This window comes from Aspergillus lucknowensis (genome assembly GCF_044049455.1).
Source record: "Aspergillus lucknowensis strain CBS 449.75 chromosome Unknown BJX67scaffold_8, whole genome shotgun sequence".
NCBI classification, from domain to species: domain Eukaryota; kingdom Fungi; phylum Ascomycota; class Eurotiomycetes; order Eurotiales; family Aspergillaceae; genus Aspergillus; species Aspergillus lucknowensis.
The window spans coordinates 466,951-488,000 of NW_027263552.1; the positions used below are offsets into that span (position 1 = coordinate 466,951).

Sequence of the window (21,050 nt, forward strand, 5' to 3'; positions counted from 1 at the left end):
TCCCACAGCCGTTATGGCTGCCGCTACAATCGAATTGCCCTTCCTTTCGTCGCATTATTCCGTTGCTGAGTCGACCCTGAGCACTCTTACCCAAGCTCCGACAGTCGAACTTGTCAATCAGCTCCTAGAAGCTATCACAAAGAAGGCGCGGGAATTTGATGAGCTAAAGTCCGATAAGCTACGACTTGATGTCGAGCTCGAGAATGCTGTTCGCAGCAACGAGTCGAAGATCAAGGTGCTGAAAGGCTCGGTCGAGAAAGGTCACGCCGAGGTGCAAGAAACCAGGAAAAAACTTCATGAGTCGGGTGAATTGCATCATACTTAAGTTTTCCGATCCAGGCTAACAGGTATAGAAAATGTCCGCTCGAGCCTTGAATCCGAAATCGCTACCCTCAAATCATCCTCTACATCAAATGAATCCGAATTTAGCACCTTGAAGTCTCGCATAACTTCCCTTGAGGCCTCAAATCGCGATACTCTTGCCTTGCTTGAATCTAAATCGGCAGCCTACGATAAACTCGCCGAGGAGCTCTCTACGCAACACAAGAAGACCATCGAATTGAGGCGCGAGCTTTCCACGGCAGAACAGAACCTTCAAGCCGCAAACTCCGCTTCCGCCAGTGCCAAATTCCGCGAACAAAGTCTCCAGCAGGACCTGGAACTGACAAAGAAGAATAACGAGTGGTTCGAGACGGAGCTGAAAACAAAGTCTGCTGAACACCTCAAATTCCGCAAGGAAAAAAGTGCTCGGATTGCGGAGCTTCAGCGTGAAAACGAGGAGGCTATTGCAAATATCGAGTCATTGAGGCGCAGCGAGAATGCTCTGAAAGGCCGTTTGGATGAAGTTGAACAACGCTATGAGGAATCCCTTTCTAGTATTCAACAACTCAAAGAGGAGGCCATCCAGGCGGCTGAGTCGTTTAGAATTGAGTTGGACAGCGCGAACCGACTTGCAGTATTACAAGGTAATGCCGCCGAGACGGCAAAGAAACGTGTACAGGAATGCCAGCTGGCCCTGGAGAAAGTACGAGAAGATGCAGCGGAGGAGATTTCACGCCTGCGTGTTGAGGTTGAGACCGAACATAGCGACAAGGAGGCGGCAGAACGCCGTGTTGCCGAACTCGAGCTTACGATCAACCAACTTGAGACAGAAGGAGTTGCTGGAAGGAGGTCCATGAGCCCAGCCCGCGGGTTGAACGGAACTCCAAGCACTCCTCTCCGCCCGAGCACCCCTCTTGGCGCGTTCTCTCCACGAGCGTCGCGATCCAAGGGCGGTCTTACTCTCACGCAAATGTACACTGAATATGATAAGATGCGAACAATGCTCGTCGCTGAGCAGAAGACGAGTCAGGAATTGAGATCGACTTTGGATGAAATGGTCCAGGATCTTGAAGCGAGCAAACCTGAAATCGACGAGCTGCGTGCCGACCACTCAAGACTGGAGAATGCAGTCGTTGAGATGTCTAATATCCTCGAATCAGCCGGAAAAGAACGGGACGATGCAACGAAAGAGGCTAGGAAGTGGCAAGGCCAGGTGGAGGGACTGGCACGTGAAGGTGATATTCTACGTCAGCAGCTCAGAGACTTGAGTTCGCAAGTTAAGGTCCTGGTGCTGGAGGCGGCCCTTTTGAAGGAAGGCGGAGATTACGATAGGGAGGAACTTGAGAAGATTGCTCGCAAGGAAATTGAAGATGCCTCTGCTGATCTCACCCCCACAGGCCGCTTCATAAGCCAAAATCTGATGACGTTCAAGGACTTGCATGAGCTTCAGGAACAAAATGTCACGCTTCGTCGCATGCTGAGAGAACTAGGAGATAAGATGGAAGGCGCTGAGGCGCAGGAAAAGGATGCTGTTCGGCAGCAAGAACAAGAAGAGCTGAAGGAGTTACGGATTAGAGTTCAGACATATCGCGATGAAATCGCGAACCTTGTTGCTCAGACAAAGAGCTATGTCAAGGAGCGAGACACCTTCCGCAGTATGTTGACCCGTCGCCGTCAAACGGTTGGTGGGGATAATGCTTTCTCACAATCTCTTCCTCTGGGTGCCGCTCCTATCGCACCCGAAGAGGCGAAGGGTGTCCCTGATTATGCCGAATTGCTTCGCAAGGTTCAAGCACACTTCGATAGTTTCAGAGAGGAAACCGCGACAGACCACGCCGCTCTGAAGCAGCAAGTCAACGAACTTTCGCGCAAGAACAGCGAGCTTATGAGTGAGATCAGTCGTTCGAACAGTCAACTTGTCGCTGCCACCCAGCGTGCAGAGCTTCTGCAGAGCAACTTCAACATGCTCAAGAGCGAGAACTCTGAGCTGCAGAAACGTTACGCAACTCTTCTGGAGAATGCCAATCGTCAAGATCTGAAAACCCAGCAGGCCGCAGAGGACCTGGTTGAAACGAAAGGTCTAGTTGATAGCCTTCAGCGCGAGAGCGCAAACTTGAAGGCGGAGAAGACGCTTTGGAAGAACATCGAGAAGCGACTGATTGAAGATAATGAGACTCTGAGGAACGAGAGAAGCCGCCTGGACTCTCTCAACGCAAACTTGCAGAATATTCTTAATGAGCGAGAGCATGCGGATAACGAGAGCCGGAGGCGACTGCAGCTTAACGTTGAGTCCATTGAGTCAGAGTTGCAGACTACGAAACGGAAATTAAACGACGAGATCGAGGAATCGAAGAAATCCGCCCTGCGACGAGAGTATGAGCATGAGCAAAATCAGAAGCGAATTGACGACTTGGTGACGAGTCTGAGCTCAGTGAAGGAGGAGCTAGTTGCAACGAAGACGACAAGGGATCATTTGCAATCCCGCGTTGATGAACTTACTGTTGAGCTCCGTAGTGCCGAGGAGCGCCTTCAAGTCCTTCACTCCCGACCCAGCGTGTCTGCCGCTCCAACTGAAACGACTGCTGGCCCTGCCGAGGGACCGCGAGAGAACGGATTAACGCGCGAGCAAGAACTGAGCATTCAGGTGTCGGAGCTGAAGCGCGACCTAGAACTATCCAAGAGTGACCTCGAGCATGCCAAGGAGCAAGTGGAGGATTACAAGGCCATCAGCCAGGCCACCGAAGAACGACTGCAATCAGTTTCTGAGACGAACGACCAATATCGCGAAGAGACTGAGCGTCTCATGGAGGAGAAGGATACGAAAATCCAAGAGCTGGAGAAGCGAATCGAAGAAATCTCCTCCGAGCTTTCTACGTCTAATACCGAGCTCTCCAAACTTCGGGATGACCAAGGTGAAGCCACTCGGCATCTAGAGGAGCAGAAGGCGGCGTTGGAAGCCGAAATTACAAGGTTGACGGAAGATAATGAACGCCAAATTGCCGCTGCTCAATATCACCAGGAGGACTTGAAAGCCCAGGCCGAGATTGCTCAGCACGCCCAGCAAAACTATGAGAGCGAATTGGTTAAGCACGCCGAAGCCGCAAAGAATCTGCAATTGGTTCGTGCCGAAGCGAGTCAGCTTAAGCTAGAAGCCGTCGAGTTGCGGACTCAAGTTGATACGTACAAGAAAGACCTTACCCAAAAAGAGGAAAGTTGGAATGAGCGCAAGGATCGGTATGAGACGGAGCTCCTGGAGCTACAAAAACGCCGAGAAGAAGTCCTCAATCAGAACAATCTGCTCCACTCCCAGGTTGAAAACATTACGAAACAGATCTCAGCCTTGCAACGTGATCGTGCCAACGTTGCCGAAAACGAACACGGCGACGGAGAAACTACGGCGCCAAACCTTGAGGGTCTGCAGGAAGTTATCAGCTTCTTGCGTCGCGAGAAGGAGATTGTCGACGTACAGTACCATCTGTCAACGCAGGAGGGTAAACGACTTCGCCAGCAACTCGAATATACTCAGTCTCAGCTTGATGAGGCGCGGCTCAAGCTCGAGCAGCAGCGTCGTGCTACCGCCGATAGTGAACACACGGCTTTGAGCCACAACAAGCTCATGGAGACGCTAAACGAACTCAACCTGTTCCGCGAGAGCAGTGTTACCCTGCGCAGTCAAGTTAAACAAAATGAGACTGCGCTTGCTGAGAAGTCCGCTCGCGTTGATGAATTAGTTCAACAGATCGAGCCCCTTGAGACCCGTATCAGGGAGCTCGAAAACGTTGTGGAAACGAAGGATGGGGAGATGAAACTATTACAAACCGATAGAGATCGCTGGCAACAACGCACGCAGAACATTCTCCAGAAGTACGATCGTGTAGACCCCGCTGAGATGGAAGGATTGAAGGAGAAACTAGAGACGTTGGAGAAGGAGAGAGACGAAGCGGTCTCTGCTCGTGCGACACTGGAGGCGGAAGCTGCAAGTTTCCCTGGGCAGCTGAAGGCCGCAGAAGACAGGACACAGGAGCTTCGATCGAAACTGACAGAGCAGTTCAAAGCTCGAAACAGGGACCTCATGGGCCGCATTCAGGCCAAGCAAACGGAATTGGACGCTGTGGTCCAGGAAAAAGAAGTCATTCAGGAGGAGCTCAAGGCGACTAAGGAGGAGTTGAATGAGCTGAAGACTAAGCTCGCCGAGAAGCCTTCTACGCCAGCAACTGAGGACGCAGCGGCTGTCAACGCAACGTCGGCAACCCAGCTCTCTGCTCCGACCATCCAGGAGTCCGGCCCGAGCGACGATGAAAGGGTTAAGGTTTTGGAGGAGAAGATCCAGCGTCTCGAAGCCGCCCTTGCCGAAAAGGACGTTGCTCTGGCTGCGAAGGATACCGAGCACGAACAGAAGATCAAGGAGCGTGTTGAGAGATTGAAGGAGACTTTCAATAATAAGATGGCCGAAGTTCGAGCGGGCCATCGACAGGAGATGGAAAGGTTAACAGCAGGGCAAGAAGGAGGACAGCCAGTGTCTCAAGGGGAAACTACAACCCCCGCGACCCAACCCACCCAACAGCCTACTGCCACCCCGAGCAAGGCCGACGCTGGTCTCCCCGAGCTCACGGATACTCAGGCAAGAGAACTAGTGGTGAAGAACGAGACTATTCGAACAATTGTCCGCAACAATATCAAAGCACAAGTCGCCAAGGAGAGAGAGCAGGGTGCGCGGTCCACTCGAAATGCTGTTGCGGCTGCGGAGCAGAAATTCAACGAGGAGCGGGAGGCGCTCAAAAAGGCGCTTGACGAGGGTACAGAGGAGAAGATCAAGTCTGCTGTTGAACTGTCGGACAAGAAGTACCTGGCCAGAATCAGCATGCTGGATTCAAGGTACCGGAATACACAGGCGAAAGTCGATGTGGTCCAAAAAGCGGCTACGGAAACTCCCCAGAAGCCTGTGGTTGAAGTGTGGGAGACCGCTAAGACCGCCAAAGCCCCGCCAGCCCAAGCACAAACGCCAAAGCCTACGCAAGCCCCGACTCCCACTCAAGCTGCCTCCCCTGCGCCGCAAGTGTCCGAGCCTCCACCTGCTGCTTCACCAACACCCAGTGGGGCTCCGAATCAACAGCAGGGCCCAGCACCCATCTCAGCCCCAGAGCCGGTTCCTGAGATAGCGGTTACCTCAGCAAGCACTACCCCAGCAGGACCCCAGCCAACCGAGCAACCCCAACAGCAGGCGCGGGCACAAGCACCACCGGCACAGGCAGGCGGCTCTCCAGCAGCGGCTGCGCCCAACCCATTTGGGCCGATTCAGAATAAACAACAACCGCAGCAACCGCAGCAACCGCAACAGCCCCAGCAAGCTTCAGCACTGCCAAGCAAACCTCCAGTTGGAGCTAATCCAACAGGGGTAATGCGTGCTTTGCAGTCTGGACTTCCAGTTGTGAGAGGCGGTCGAACAGGCGGCCGTGGCGCTCAGCAGCAGAATCCATTCGGCCAGCCGTCACAAGCCCAAGCTCAAGCCCAGGCACCTCAACAGCAGCCCCAAGCTCAAGGTCAGCAACAAAGCCAGCGTGGCTCTAGTCTTCCTCGGGGCCGAGGCGGGCGAGGAAGCCAGCACGGCAGAGGTGGACATCAAAATACGCAACCCTCGGCGCAGGGACAAGCGCAGGGGCAAGCGAGCCCAGGTCGGGGCGGACTGAATGCCGGTGCCCGCCAGTTTGTCCCTCAGGGAAACAAGAGAGCGAGGGACGATGCGGCCGATGCCGGGACTGACGGAGGGGCGAGTGGAGGGAAGAGGATCAGGGGTGGTGGCCATACACGGGGAGCTTAGGTTGCATTTAGGATTTAGGAACAGATATTCTTGGGTTTATTATCTGTATTTGTTTGAAGACTTCAGCATTTCAACTGGGAGGGAAGACAGTGGGCCATACAGATCATGTTTCAATATTTCCTTTGTTATGGTTATTACTAGTATTGGCATGAGGGATGGGGGAATGGCAAAACCGAAGACTAATTTCTCTGCTACAATCCAATTGTCGCTGTCGCGAAGAGATCTTTCCGAGTCGAATAGCTTCTATCTAGCTCATGAAACAAGCTCATAGGAACGCCGAGTCCATCGTTGCCTGCAGGAGTGACGGACGCTCAACCCGGCACTCCGCGGTATACAGATGTCTGGATGACTGTGCTAATAAGCAGCTTATCCCTGGAATTTCGCCGACCTCACCCTCCGATCTCCTGGCATCGTTGATTCCGCGACTGATCCGGGAGAAATTCTCGACTGGGCCGCGTGAGACTATCACGAGCATCTTGAGCACCTCTCTCGCTCTCAGTAGCCCTAACACTCAGCCACGCAGATGAGTTCCTTGTAGCCGATGGGCGCGAGGACGGTGCGGTAGAACGTGGGCAGGACGGGGAGGCTGGAGGGTGTGGCCCAGACGAAAATGTGGGTTATTGTCATTCCGCTTTGGGTACTTATTTATTTGATGGATATTCGACTTGGGATTGGGTACTCGGGCTTTTGCATTTATGTATTTTGTTTGGGGGCTGGCTCTATACAACTTGGAGCGTGGATGGGGACCTGGAACTCCGGGTTGACTTGAGCGGAGAGCTCTGTTCGTCGACGCCATCAAGTCTCAAGAGCTTCCCTTAATCTTACGTTGAATCCACGAAGTATAACACCAGATCTGGTGGAATAAAGCGGGAATTTGATTGGCTGAAGAAGGCGTCGAGAGAGCGTCAGCAACTGTTCGAGCTCAGCCCGGAATTCCGAGTGCAGCGTCAACCACCACCTGCGCCCACCCTGTGTTGTTCCCTGTTGGAAAACAATAATCAATATTTGACAGATCAAATAGGTCACGACCATGGGCACAACTAACACCGAGAAGAGGACCCAGTGTCCCCTTTGTGCGACCTCCTTCAGCCACCGTAGCTTGCCTCTCCGAGACCCTTCTCTATACAGATACTGACGCCACACAGGCTCGTCGCTTATGCGGCACCTCAGAAAGAAGTGCAACCAGCCTCAGCCACAGACAGTGCGCCGGAAGGCATGTACCCAATGCGTGACGGACAAGACACGCTGCAATCTGAAGCGCCCAAGCTGTTCTCGCTGCTCAATGCGCCAGATACCGTGCGAGTACCCATACCCGACATCTCCACCATCGCCAGAGGGAGACCAAACCAGCGCGGCTCTCCGAGTTGAGGTGCCACAGGCAGCGGTTCTCCCCCAGCCGTCTGCTCCGGCCACTTCGACCAGCCTTTTTGACTCACACTTCTCGTCAGACACTTCCAACTGGGACTTGAGCTTAACCGGCGATCTCAACGCCTTCCTCGCACCACGCCGCGACTCAATGGCCCTCCTTCTTAACGACTCTGGGCATATATTCTCGTCCGAGTTTATCAACGATCTTCCGCATCCAATGGTCCCATCACCAAAACCGGTGGTAGAGTCGCCCGCTGTCGCCCTGGCAAACCACAGCATGGACTTCATATTCCGTGTCCTGCGGTCCTGGCCCAGGATGCTCGCGGACTCCTTTCAGACTCCTCCTCTGATCCATCATACTCAACTTGGCGATAGTAAGAATCTGCCGATGCCCCTCGCTAACTGCTTTACCTTGGTCAAAATGTGGCATGGGCGTTGCCGAGGGGCGGAGGAGATGGTTCACAGGTTGATTGTGAATGAGTTAAATACACTTCTCACAAAGGTGCGTATCCAACTCGTCGTGTTTAATAAAGGCCCGTATTAAGATGAATTGCAGTACGAAGAGCTCGATGAACCGTCTCTACTCGCCGTCTTACAAGCAGTGGTCATGTATATCATCATCATCCTCTTCCCAGCTGAAAGCTCTGTTCCCACATTACCCGAGGCGAATCTCTTCCGCAAGGTCCAAGAACTCGTCAACTACGCTTCCAGCACGGGTCTCTTCCTTCAAGAAGAGAAAGAGCAGACGCGCCCCACATGGGCCTGTTGGGTGCACGTTACATCTAAGCGACGAGCAGTTCTTGCCCTATACCTCCTTCACTGGGCGTACGCCGTCTTCCACAATATGCCCGCGTTCAACTGCCGCGAGCTTGGCTTTATGCCTGCACCTGCCGCAAAGATACTGTGGCATGCCCAAAACGAGCAGGAGTGGAATGCGCACTATATCAAGTGGCTCGCCCGGTGGGGTGGAGAAGGCTACATCCAGTGGGAATTCGAACGTATTCGACCGGGCATCAAGATGGAGGGTAGGGCAGAGAAGTGGCTAGAGGAGACGGATGAGTTTGGTATGATTATGATGTCAATTGGTGAGTTTTCCGCTGTCGAGCCCGTAGGATCAGGATTAACCACACCAGCAAACGCCACCGAACATCGAGTCCTACCCTTTGCGTCTTCAGTTCACTAAAGCGATCTTCCGGGATATGTCTCATACGGCCTACGGTACACAACTCACACTATTGGACGTTACTTTATCATTGTCCGCGGGCACCATCGAGCCATTCCTGGTTTACGACTCTCCAAACAGTTTGTTACATGAAATTGACCAGTCTCACGCCTGAGGATGTTAAGCCCTGTTAATCTGAGAACGCTCCACATCTTGTCTTCCTATGAAGAACCTCACCACTGTCACTGCAGCGTCTCAGATGCAGAGCCCTCCACCTATCGACGAAGACTTCGAAAGGCCATCCACCTGGAGTACCATCCCTCGAAACAACCCAGGAACAGTGCATGCTGTTTCTCAGGATGAGTACCTAACGTGGTCTCAGATAGAAATGGTATCCCCGGTCTTGGGGTATACGTTGACCGGAGCGATATCGAACCATTACGCGTCTACCGTTGCCGATCGAAAGCCCTATGTTCGGGAAGGCTAGTCGGTTGTCGACGGCGAAAAGAACCGAAGGTGCACCTTGTTACACACCGCTGATACGGACACATTTCTAGAATAGAGATAGATAAGAGGTTATACTTACAACATCTTCATTGGCAGAGCGGAAGATGGTTCCGTTAATCTCTTCATGGTATACGGCTTATGCTCCTGGGGCACGAGGACCACCGGTCAATCTACATCAATCATCAGTGCATTCAGGGTATATTAGATCAACGCTAAATAACAACCCAAACGGCCTCAACCAGAAAATAAATCCAGAGAATACAGCCAGTCAGTGATTAACTCCCCTTCACCCTCGCACCCGCAATGAACTTCGCCAACGCCTCCCTCTCCCTCTTCATCCCTATCAACCTCGCATCCTCAACAATCCTCCCCTCCAGTATACCCTCATTCGATCCCTCCCCACTACCACTACCACCAAGCGAAGAAACAATAGGATTCACCTTCCGCCCCTGGCTGCGAACCCTCCTCCTCAACCCAAACCCCCGTCCAGCACCCCAAACAACAACCCACGGCGGTATATCTGCCCCCGCCGAAATCTCACACCGCGCACACACCTTCGAATGCGCACCCAGATCCACACCCCGGTTTATAATCGCCGCCGTCTCAACAACAACACTATTGTGAATCGTCACGCCCGGGTTTATCGTTGCTAACGGCCCAACCGTGACGTTCGATGAGATGTGGATCGCGAATTCCTCACCACCACTGCCGCCCCCGCCCCCGCCCGCGGAACTAGCGTCAGGAACACTGCTGCTGCTGCTGCTGGTTGTCGTCGTTGTCGTTGTTGTTGGCGGCGTCCCAATAATGCACTTCTCACTAATTATACACTCGCCCCCGATAACGACGGGGCCCTCTGTCGCGTAGATCCTTGCGCGCGGGTGCACGATTGTCCCGCGGCCGATGGTGATCGGGTGCGTGCCTTGGAAGATGGCGGATTCGGCGATTGTGGCGGAGGAGCTCGCAGATACGGGGGCTTGTGACTTTTTGGGTGTCGCGGTTGCGGTTGTTTGTTGCGGGGAGGGGTGGTGGTGTGGTGGTGGGCGGAGGAGGTTTGGGTTTGGTTGTGAGGAGGACATTTGGGAGATTGAGGTTGAGGTTGAGTTTGAGGTCAAAATTAAGAGGGCGGAAGGGTAAGATCGAGCGTTAGATTGATTGAGGTTTGGTGGGGAGTACAAGGGTGTCGTGGTGGATTTGGAGGTGAAGCCGCTCTTGGTGTTTGGGTGGAGAAGCATTCAGACTCGGGGGACAAATCCGCCAGGAAAAAAAGAAAAAAGAAAATTTTATATACCTGCCAGTGAAGGACTAGTAGAAAAGTTAATTTTCTACAGGGAGACTTGTTTTAACTTACTCCGTATTAATATCTCAGTGTGAATTTCAACCTCCCCAGATAATGAACAACATTCTCTAACTTCTGAGAACCTTTGCTGAGCTCGACAATACTACCTCAGATTTCTTCCTCTCCTTCATCCGTCGCAATTTCTTACAACCAAACCCTTAGCATCATGTCTTGGTCGACAGTTTTCTGGACGACACACAATATCAAATCCCTTGCAGTCTCGTGAAGAGCCTTTATCTTCTATGCACACGACTCAAGAGTGACTCTGGACAAATCTATAGGATTGAAGAAATCCTCGCTGATCGCAGAAAGCCTCTGCTATGCTTCTATCGTGCACGATACGGGTTCTCAATCCGCATTTAATGCTTGTGGCATCAATGCTAACTCTGCAGAGCGGCTGAAAGCGCGGCCGCAGGGTGCTACGTTATCAAGGGTATGATCCCAGGCGAGTTCGAGTATCAGTTGAATTTGCAGAAACAACTTGCAACCTGTCCCAATGTGCGTTCAGTAGTCGATACTGTCCCAGGCTTCGATTTATTTATATACCCATCCCTTGCCGGAGACTTGCTCCGTTTAAGCCGAACTCCTCCACCCCGAGAGACCAAAATCTACATACTTCGATGCGCACTGCAAGGGCTTGCTGATATGCACGAGCGAGGAGTTCTTCACAATGGGAAGCTTACCTCCCCTCTTGGAGTCCTACGGTGCATCTTTCCCTCACGTCAAACCGGGCCATTGACCCCGACGACGCCAGTTGAACAGAGCTGGCTGAAATAGTATACTGCTGAGCCACTGACCTCGAACCCAAGCGAGCCAATCCATCTACGTGATAAGAATGGACCCGAGCTCCTCGCGCAGGTATGCACATCCACTCGATAGATCCACGAGCGTCCCTGGCGCAGTTACACGATCTGACGAATCAAATGACGGCTTAAATCAAGCTTCGCCTCGTCCAAAGTTCTCAACCTTAGCTAAGTTTGAGGCTCAGGCCACACGAAATTCCAGCTGGAGGGCTTGAGAGAGGAAGCGTTGGAGAGTGTCCATGATTACTCTCTCAAGAGATGAAGAAGAAATATTTATATGGGCACTCTAGTCCACGCCAGAGTATCACCACGAATAGATTATTCGCAGGAAGCAGGCTATGGAATTTCTAAGGCTTCTATCATCCGGTTGGGTATCTCAAAGTCATGCCACAATATATCAAACCAGATCTAAACAATCTAAACCCACCCACCAGCGCCATATCAATTCAGAAACTCCCCCTGCCCCTGCTCCTCCCTCGGCTTAATTCCATTCCTCCTTCGCCACGCCCAAACCCCGCGATCAACCTCCTCCTTCGTCATCCCATCCCTAACGAGACAAAACGTCACCCCCAACTCCGTCTCAACATTGCGATTCCGCGCCTCATCGTCAAAGAACAGCATATCCTCATACGCAATATTGGAGGACTGGTGGATCCGCGCAAAATGCTCCGTCTTCGTTGCAGGGAAGATCTGGATGTAATCAAAGTAGTCGAGGGCTCGCATGGACCGCGTCCGCGCCGCGGATGGGTTATCGGTGAAGCTGGGTATTATGTGGAGGGTCTTGAGCATGTCGCGGGCGAGGTCTGGGGCACAGGTGCGGGAGGCAAGGGCGAGGGGGATGGAGCGGGATTTGCAGGATTGGATTATCGAGGAGACCGAAGGGTAGAAAGCGAAGGATTCATTCCATCTATTATATTCAGTTAGTTCTCGTTTGATGCGGGGTGAGCCACTGGTGTCGAAGGGCGGCGTACTTGTCTGTGCAGCGGGAGTTGTTGTCGCGGGGTTTGATGGGAGGTGTGACATGGGTGTCGACCCAAAAGGGCCAGAGAGTGTAGTCGAGATCGAAAGCGATTAGTTTGGGGAGTGGCAGGCCGTCTGTAAATGTTGAAGGAGCGTTGGATGTGTCCTCTATTGGTGTGATTGCTGTGTTGGTTCGTCTTGCGCGGATCATGTTGTCTATTTCGAGGGAAAAGAAAGTGGGCAGCTGCTGGCACCTGGAGCTATACGTGGCTTGGGAAGTGGATGCAAGACCGCGAGGGAAGGAAAGTGCAAGCCGAAAACGAATGTATGGCTTTCTGGAGATGTCGAGAGAAAAGACTTGGCGGGGGCGAAGATCAATCTGATATTTCGCGGGGAACGCAGGTCACGTGCACGATGTTTGAGAAACGCTAGATGGTCACTTTGTATATCTTCATTTCTATTGCATCCCATGCTCGGTCCAAGAAAGGGCTTATTGCTTCAATTTGAATGCGCAACTAGCGTTTCCTAAGTACAAATTCAGTGACATGCATATTCCCAAGTCTAACCGTATCGTTTCCCAATCTTTTTTTTCTTTTGTTTTCCTCCAGTCCCTGTCCCTAAAGTACATATGGAAACATATGGAAAGTCGACAATCGGCAGATGGTGATACAAGAACCGCCTCATAATCAAGGCAAGGGAGTGTACGTGAAACAGCCAACCGTCTCCAAAAATTTCCAAATCTGCTGGTGGTCTTCCGCTCCCTTGATCGTCAATTCGTACGCCACAGCATCCCAGTCAGAAGCATACCGTATGATGCGAGTCTGCTGGTCATGATCCAAAATCCCATCCGCATCTAGCGCGCCTGCGATAATTCTGCGCCAAAGTTCGAACGGCAGGGAGAAGCGCCACTCCTGCTTGCGTGCTTTCTGAGCGACGCTGCTGTTACGGGGTATGCCCTTACCGGAACGAATAGGTTGGCTGGGACCGGAGCTCGACTCAAGCGACCCTTTGACTCCTAATACGCCCCGCTTAGTAGGAGATTTGCTTTCGTGGGCAGTCTGGAGAGCAGGAAACTCCTCGTCGAACGTGGCGCCGTCGGGGTGGAAAGGGCCGAGGGAAAACGAATCTGGGAATGTGAAGAAAGTCTGGGGCTGATAGCCGACAGGAGAAGAATTACGTGTTGGCTGTTCCTCCTCCTCAGCAGTCTCAACGGAAGAATTCTCAGTCTCATCCTCTGGCAATTCCTCGATCGGGCGATCCTTGTCTTCCAACAGCAACGCGCGGGAAACAACCATCATCTTCAACGCGGTGATGGCAATATCGCTGCTATGAACTCCCTCCAGCTTCATGGTCTCGATGCGGACACGCTTCGTGAGTCTAGTATACTCAATGACAAGCTTGCTCTGCAACTTGCGCTGTGCGTCTTCGCTGTTGGTGAAGGCCTCGCTGTCCGACTCGGCTTTGGATTTGAATTCGCGAATGGATTCGGTCACTTCGAGGAGACGCTTGGCGAAAGTGGCTAGCTCGTCATTTGGTTGCCATATCAGACTTTTGTCATTCTGTGCTGCTTCAGGAATGGCAGACGCTTTGCCGGGAGGGAGAAAGGTGATAAGATGCTCGGAAGCCTTCTGGATGGCGATCATGTGCGATAAATGGATTGCACTTCTAGTTGTAAGAGCAATGTCAGACAAAATAAAGTAAGGGATGGAGCGAAGGCCACGGGTGCAAGTGTATTTTTTCAGGTCGGCGAGGGTAATGTTCTTGCTGGCCGTTGCAGGAGTCGATTGGGAAGTACCTACATTCATCAATCGTTAGCTCATCACCACACACAAGGGCCACGCTGACGAGAAAACTCAAAGGTTATACCATTCTGCTTCACAGCCTTTCCCTTGCCGGCAGGCTTCTTCGCGCGGCTCGCTCGGGGTGACTCGTTTTCCTTTTCCTTTTCAAGCTCTAGAGAATCGACATCCTCAGCAAGCGCCAGCACTCCGCCAGCATTAGCCCCAATGATTGCCTCCGCATCGGCCTCCAAGTAGTCAAGGTCACTCTTGATATACGCATGAGCAAGGATCTCCAAACCGGCCGATCCGATCGGGTTCCCGCTCAGATCAAACTTGCTGAGCATGTAGCAGTTCTTGAAGGAATCCAAGAAACCCTTCCAAATCGCCTTCTCCTCAGTACTGACAACACTGATATCATTCCGCGATAGGTTAAGCTCGCGTATATCACCGGAACTTGCGGCTACTACCTCGCCGAGTTTCGCTAAAGAGTGGATGGTGAGGTTATTCCCCTGCAGGTGGAGCTCGGTGACCTTGGCGAGGCCAGTAGGGTGCTCCTCGTCACGATAGCGAATACATTCAACCAAGTCGTCTGCGAACTGATCAAACCCTTCATCGGTAAGGCACCTGCCAGCGATGTCAATCTCCAGGGTTGGGTCGCGGGCGGCTGCTTTCGATCCAATGCCTGGAGGGATACGTTTTTTCTGCAGCCGGTCAATTTCTTCTTGCGGTGGAAATTTCCTAGGCAGAGTGATGGGTGCAGACTTACCAAATCCTTAGAAACGACCTGGCCGGCCTTGATGCCGCCGGTCTTCCTCTGAATAAACACATCGTTAAGCCCTGCCATCCACACACAAGGTACTCAAAAGTCGAACGAAAAGCGTACCGCTGAATAAGTAAGTCTCCCCATGTCGTGAATACTCCAACCGGTTTAGTATGAATATGCCTTCGCTGGTTTGTTGACTCCGACTTCGACTTGGACAACTTGTACTTCGCCGACCTGTATCATCATCCCGATGTTAGCATCGCTGGCCCTCTCATCTCGAGACACCTCCAAGCAAAGTCGGATAAACAAGATAGACAAAGAAAAGAATAAAGCAGAAAGACATTCAAGGGCCTATTGGACAAAGGCCATGAAAGCAAGGATGCCGTAAATCCGGTGTTGTTGATCCATGCATCCAAGACCTGACGCGCCGAGAAAAGGTATACAACATGTAATCAACCAACCACATCTTAGATAAGACAGCAACGCACCTTAGGTCTAGCTTCGTAGATAGAAGACAGGTATTTTCTTGCCCCCTTGTCTATGGTATGGTGAGATCGAGATGCTTGTCGAGACTTGTACGAGAGAGACTATCGCCTGCTGGGAACACCTGCATCAAACTCCAGATCGTATTAGCCTGGCATAGTATAAGGCCTCACCCTTCTTTGAGAAACAAGAAAAGGAAGGAAAAGGCAGTTGTATAAAAGTCTTTTGAGTCTCACAGTGTTTGCTCTGATCTTCGTGATTGCGAGTCCAGTCAATAGAGATAGCAGTAAGGACAAGGAGTATAGAAAGAAAAGGAAAATAGGGTTGACAGAGGGATGAGAACAGAAAACTCTTCTTATAGAGAGAAGCTGTTAGGCAGATACTGTGTTTATCCAGTATAAGTGGAATTGTTACATGTGTATTCACTTGAGTTGTTAATTCACGGATCAATTCACTACACTACAGGGTAGGCCTCCTAGAGATCAGGTAATACTCTCAAAACTGGCACATGTTGACTTGTTATAAGAATGTTCTGGTAAATATAGATAGCTCTCGCACTTTCTACAAGAAGGTATGTGAATGGGTTTTATAGCATTAACACATTAGGTCTTCTTTGTATACAGCTTTTGAGGTGGTTTCAACCTGCTATCACGCTTTGAGGATCTGAGTCCTGAAAACATAAACACAAAGATGAGAGAAAACAAGTACTCTAGCCACGACCTTAAGCTGAAACAATAACTCTGGCAAAATATCAAGCAATTAAAAGAAGTCAACGATATCCTTGAATTCATTAAGAAGCGCTGGATCGATATCCTCCCAGTCTATCGGTATCGAGGAGATGGCGGATCCTTGGACCGCTGTTTGATTTTCTGTGCCAATTTCCCTCCTTTCCACAACAACGGCATCCATGTTTTTGTTCCTTGAAGTAATATGAGAGTTTTGAGCCGTCTCGCAGCTCTTTGCCCTCTTGTTGTCTTCGCCACAGACCCCACTACCGCTGGCCACAGACATCTTTCGCTTTTGTCCCCCGCAACCGCCAGATTGCGGAAGCATGGAAATCATTTCCTGCGGTTCGGGGCTGACGAGATCCACTAGGCATGTTTCGGTAAAGCCGTTGGTCCTCACATAAGGCTTCGACAAGGGCGAGTGGGCCGGGAACAAGACCTCGTCAGCATCAATCCAGCCATCCCCATGCTCTCGTAAGCCTTGATCGGCGTGAGTGACATCAAATGCCCTCTGAGAATCTGAGTTTATAGTGTGAACGTTCCCGAATAACAATTCTGTTGGAGAGGGAAGGTCGTCGAAGTTTTCGTCTCCATAATCGGTCGAGGAATCGGAAATAAGATGGTCATTACCAGTCGCTTTGAACCCCCGCCGCCGCGGACGCTGAATCTGGCCTGAGTTTGAGTGCTCATTCTCGTCTTTGCCTTTTTTAACTTGTACCACCGAGCCAGCTACAACAGTAGGCTGCGAATCCCTCTTTAACATGCTCGCCGACAACGTCAGTTGGTTAAGTCCTGCCGGTTCCTGAGGAGCCACATCAGACCTCCTCCTCGTGACCTTGGGAGGATTGCTTAGTCCTTCTCGACAGCAGAGATGCTTGCACCTATGTTTCTTAGCTGTATTCCTTGGGACGAGATACGATGCTCACGTTGACTTATCCTTGCACTTGTGGTTGCATGCCCATCGACCATTGTCGAGTTTGCTCGGCTCTTTATCGACGACAAGGGTCTCCTTCGTCGTAGTACCAGGTGCGATGTCCTCTTTTTCTAGAGCAACTATGTGTGCCATTGCACTCATCGAAGATTCCGGGGGATTCCCACTCACGCTACTCTCGTTCCAGTCATCGAGTATCTCTGAGATCCGGTTAGACTTCAGGCATACCCACGATAGAAGCGAATATTCGAGAAAATACCTGCTTCTAAGAACTCCCCAAATAAGATATCGTCACTATTGAAGCGACTGAGCGTACGCTTGCGAGGTGGATTAGCTTGGGAGGCTTTGCCAGCCATAACATTCTCCTCAACTAGGATCTCCTGGACCGCCCGTTTGCTTGCGGGTTGTCTCGGAAAATATGACTGTGAGATATCTGGTTTCAACGTCGCATATCGCGCAGTTCCCGCTAAAATCTCTTGTTAGAAAGGAAAGGCGGGTTGCTGCAGACCCGGACGCGTACCGATTTCATCACACATGACATAGCAGGTTATATATTGTTCTTGAGACTTCAAATCTGCGCTTAACATTATCTCATGGCTCTTTTGGAGCTTACTCGCACTGGAGCACGTCAGCATATGGCTCTCTCGAAGTGACTCGATTAATTCACCTTATTCGCCGAAAATCGATTAGGTGGCCCTCAGAAGTCTCCGCTACAAAGCAGACATAGACAGGTCTTCTCTGGAAGAAGACCGGACACTTTTCGTTCATGAACGCAATCTCGGCTTTGAATCTCGCCCTTACTATATGGTCGGGCTTGACGTCCTGGCAGCTATTTTAGCAAAGACCCCCGGGGGAATCATTCTAGCTTTATACCTTCCCCACCATCTTCACGGATACTCGCAGCTTGGGAAAATCTGCAAGACGGCTCCGCAACTTCACGCCAAACGGCGGATTCCTGCTGAGAACCATCTCAGCTTGGTGTGGTTCTGTTTCTTCCAGAGCTGCTATACTCTCGATTCCGCTGGCGGCCAACTTCCTCACAGCAACGGCGCCTATCTGCTCGATCTGCTTCATCTGAAGAGGCGAATTGTCCCAGACCTTCGCTGTCAAGCTTCGAGCTAGCTCCAAGGCATTGCGAAGAGTCACCGAATCCTGAAGGTGAACCTGGCAGTCAATTATGCACCGGATTAGGCGGTTAACATGTGTGAAGACAAAGTTCTTGTCCTGCTGGAAAGGAAATTTCTGTTTTTGGAGCTGTTCGTTACTAGGGAATTCGACCGCACCAAGCTCTGACTGAATAAGGAGTGAGATCTTATGGGCTGGTAGCGCAATGTCGACGTTTATCGGATAGCTGATGTCACTGGCACGGTTGATTTCTTTATAGAGCGACTTTTCTCCTGATTTGAGGCGTACATCGCGGAACTCCTCTGCCTGAGATATAACCGAAAGCTGCACAACATTACTATTTATCCAGATCTCATTGAGATCCACTCACAATCTGGCCTATATCCGACCGCGGCTTCAGGCTGAGAAACTTCCTCATCGTTTCAAATCGCACGCAGTACCGGGCCATAGCGTCTCCAAATGGAGTGGCCTTGAGACCTTCACACGTGACGAGGTCGCATTCCTGAAGGAGCTTGATGTCTTTCTCGCAGATCTGGCGAAGCATCTCGTCCTCATCTTCCCGGTTGGCTCCTTCTTTGAGTTTATAATGCGTCGGGTTTCTCCTGAGCCTCACGAACAGAAATGTTCCTGCTAGCCAACTGATAGCGGAATCTATACCAGTCACGTTACCAAGCCCTATCTCGGCGTTCAAGTGATCTATGAGGTTGAGGTGCAAGCAGCTCTCAAGGCTCTCGGAACCGGACACCAGCTTTTCATAGTGATTGACACGCTCTTTTCTTGTCAATATCACAGCCGCTGCGCTATCATCAAATTGCGGCCGACCAGCACGTCCAAGCATCTGCATAATTTCGAGATCCGAATACTCCTGAGAGCGGCCATCCTGCCATCCCACTGTGTTCTTGATGATTACCAGGTGACAAGGAAGATTGACTCCAACGGCGAGAGTTGAGGTACAGCATATTATACTTATCTTACCCTCGAGAAAGCCAGTTTCTACCTGGTGCCTATCGCTGGGTTCGAGGCCAGCATGGTGAAACGCAACTCCGGCAGTTGTTGTAGCTGTATGACGGAGGGGTCAGCACTGAGACCAATAATCCTCGCGACTATCAGAGCCATACTCTTTAAGTCCATATTGGTAACCGGTATTGCCCTGTTCGGTCCCTTCCATAGTCTTGCCGGAGCATTGGACATAGACCACAGCCGAGCGAGCTCTTTTGCAGTTGTAACAGTGGAGTTCCTTGTGCAGCAAAAGATAATGATGGGCTTCTTGGCGGAATGTGTGGCAATGATGTCGGGAAGTCTGCGATGTCATGTTAGATCCATCTGTAAAGGATGTATTCTTGGGCTTACTTCGAGTTACACAGCTTGTCGAACGCAAAGTCATTGCTGTGTGCCTGGTAACCGTACACAAACTTCTGCAGCTTTACCGGGCGAAACTCCTCTCCGAAATGCTCTCTATATGCTGGGACATGCTGACTCGTCGCATTCCTCCCTAACCACGTTGCAATATCTTCGGAGTTGGGGATCGTGGCGCTCAAAGCAACGAATCGTATATTGGACCCGAAAGTCTTCATCCGAGACACAACAGCTTCTAAGGTCGCGCCGCGAGCCTCCTTGAGAGTATGAACCTCATCAATGAGAAAGAGTTTAACTAGCTGCATGAGTCGAACATGGTCCTTCCATTTCCGTGTCATGCTGTCCCATTTTTCTGGGGTGGTTATGATTATCTGGCTGTTCTGAACGTTCCGCAGCTGCGAATGGTCCGTATCACCAGTGAGCTCCGCACACTGAAGACCAAGAGCGTTGAACTTCCTATTCCAATCCCGGAATCTCTCAGAGCAAAGGGACTTGGTTGGAGCTTGATAAACAACTTTGAACCTCTCATCTTTGAGAGTATTGAGTAAGCGGCAGATTGCCAACTCCATGACAACCGTCTTACCAGTTCCAGTGGGAGCTGCCAGAACTATATTGTCGTCGCTTTTATATACGGTCTGGAAGCATTTTGATTGGACCGCGTTGAACACAGGGAATTGAAAGAGTGATCTATAATTATCCGGAAGCTCTCGCACCGATAAAAGTACGATGCCTCGAATCGATACAGGGATATTCCGAAAGGGCGTTCCTGATTCATAGGGAGCCAGGGACTCGGCATTCGACTGAACGGGCGATGCGCCTGGCCCCATGAAATAAGACTGGGAGTTCTGGGTTATCCTTGTCGTGTCATAGTCCGGTCCTCGAAGCGGTCTTGTTGCCCTTCCGGGTTGAAGTCTTGCCAACGGACTAGAGACCTCTCTTACGTCTATGTCTGATGAACTGGAGGCAGTACTTCGCTGCGGCGTGACCTGAGAGTCTGAGACCATGTTGTTAGCCCATACTTCACACTGCAGATGTCTTCTTGTTATGTATATATGGCTGAGAGCCGGTCAATTCACCATTGAAGAACCGAGAGATCTGTTTCGGAGGATCTCTCTGCCTTGGCTGATATGTGGAAAATGATTCAGTATTGGATGAGGGCTGGAAGCTTCTAGCAGTCACATCGGATTGGGCAAGTAGTTCGAGGTCTAATGATATGAAATCGGTTGGATCAGTTAGTGATTGCTCTATCAGTGGTTCATGATGGGCGGGAGTATTTCGCTCACCAAACGCATCCAGCCGCATATCATCCTCATACCCAGGGTGTCGAGACGGTCCCAACGGAGTATCTGTATAGTATGACTGACTGTCTTGTCTATAAGGCTTACTGGAAAATGACGAAACTTGTGCTCCTTCGATGAGTCTTTCGTCAATCAGGTTATTGGAGTGCCCTTGAGAAGATGAAGAGTGCTGTCTGTCAACCGTCCGCTTCCAGGGCGGCCCAATGCCTTGACGAGGGATAGAGAATGGCCGATCAACTCTTCTTCTCATGATGAGTAGGTGCGGACTTCTATACGATCAGGGGTTGAATGGAACGACTGGGGATGGCAGGGG

General features: G+C 51.2%; 5 protein-coding genes across 5 annotated transcripts; 2 read left to right on the forward strand and 3 right to left on the reverse strand.

Moving 5' to 3' along the window:
• The first annotated feature begins 6,379 nt into the window (after positions 1–6,379).
• Positions 6,380–6,898, forward strand: BJX67DRAFT_347097 (uncharacterized protein). Its single transcript, XM_071028496.1, has one exon. It carries the CDS (start codon positions 6,394–6,396, stop codon positions 6,664–6,666), a length of 273 nt encoding a protein of 90 aa, XP_070888825.1. The 5' UTR covers positions 6,380–6,393; the 3' UTR covers positions 6,667–6,898.
• Positions 6,899–7,107: 209 nt separating this feature from the next.
• Positions 7,108–8,791, forward strand: BJX67DRAFT_323186 (Zn(II)2Cys6 transcription factor domain-containing protein). The gene is made up of 3 exons (XM_071027365.1): positions 7,108–7,233; positions 7,285–8,009; positions 8,064–8,791. Exons 1-3 carry the CDS (start codon positions 7,170–7,172, stop codon positions 8,688–8,690), a joined length of 1,416 nt encoding a protein of 471 aa, XP_070888826.1. The 5' UTR covers positions 7,108–7,169; the 3' UTR covers positions 8,691–8,791.
• Positions 8,792–9,451: 660 nt separating this feature from the next.
• On the reverse strand, positions 9,452–12,486 carry BJX67DRAFT_370645 (Mg-dependent acid phosphatase; the record flags this gene model as incomplete). Its single annotated transcript, XM_071030945.1, has 3 exons — positions 9,452–10,156; positions 11,829–12,222; positions 12,287–12,486. The coding sequence occupies 3 exons, from the start codon at positions 12,484–12,486 to the stop codon at positions 9,452–9,454; spliced, it is 1,299 nt and encodes a 432-aa protein (XP_070888827.1).
• A 260-nt stretch (positions 12,487–12,746) lies between these two features.
• BJX67DRAFT_347102 (uncharacterized protein) lies at positions 12,747–15,088 on the reverse strand. Its single transcript, XM_071028497.1, has 2 exons — positions 14,142–15,088; positions 12,747–14,070 (listed from the first exon to the last, which is right to left on the reverse strand). The coding sequence occupies exons 1-2, from the start codon at positions 14,398–14,400 to the stop codon at positions 12,962–12,964; spliced, it is 1,368 nt and encodes a 455-aa protein (XP_070888828.1). The 5' UTR covers positions 14,401–15,088; the 3' UTR covers positions 12,747–12,961.
• A 973-nt stretch (positions 15,089–16,061) lies between these two features.
• Positions 16,062–20,987, reverse strand: BJX67DRAFT_370647 (putative DEAD/DEAH box DNA helicase (Mer3); the record flags this gene model as incomplete). The annotated part of the gene is made up of 11 exons (XM_071030946.1): positions 16,062–16,908; positions 16,954–17,158; positions 17,218–17,424; positions 17,479–17,576; positions 17,626–17,780; positions 17,832–18,407; positions 18,454–19,142; positions 19,202–19,383; positions 19,434–20,433; positions 20,516–20,644; positions 20,723–20,987. 11 exons carry the CDS (start codon positions 20,985–20,987, stop codon positions 16,062–16,064), a joined length of 4,353 nt encoding a protein of 1,450 aa, XP_070888829.1.
• Between the last annotated feature and the right edge of the window lie 63 nt (positions 20,988–21,050).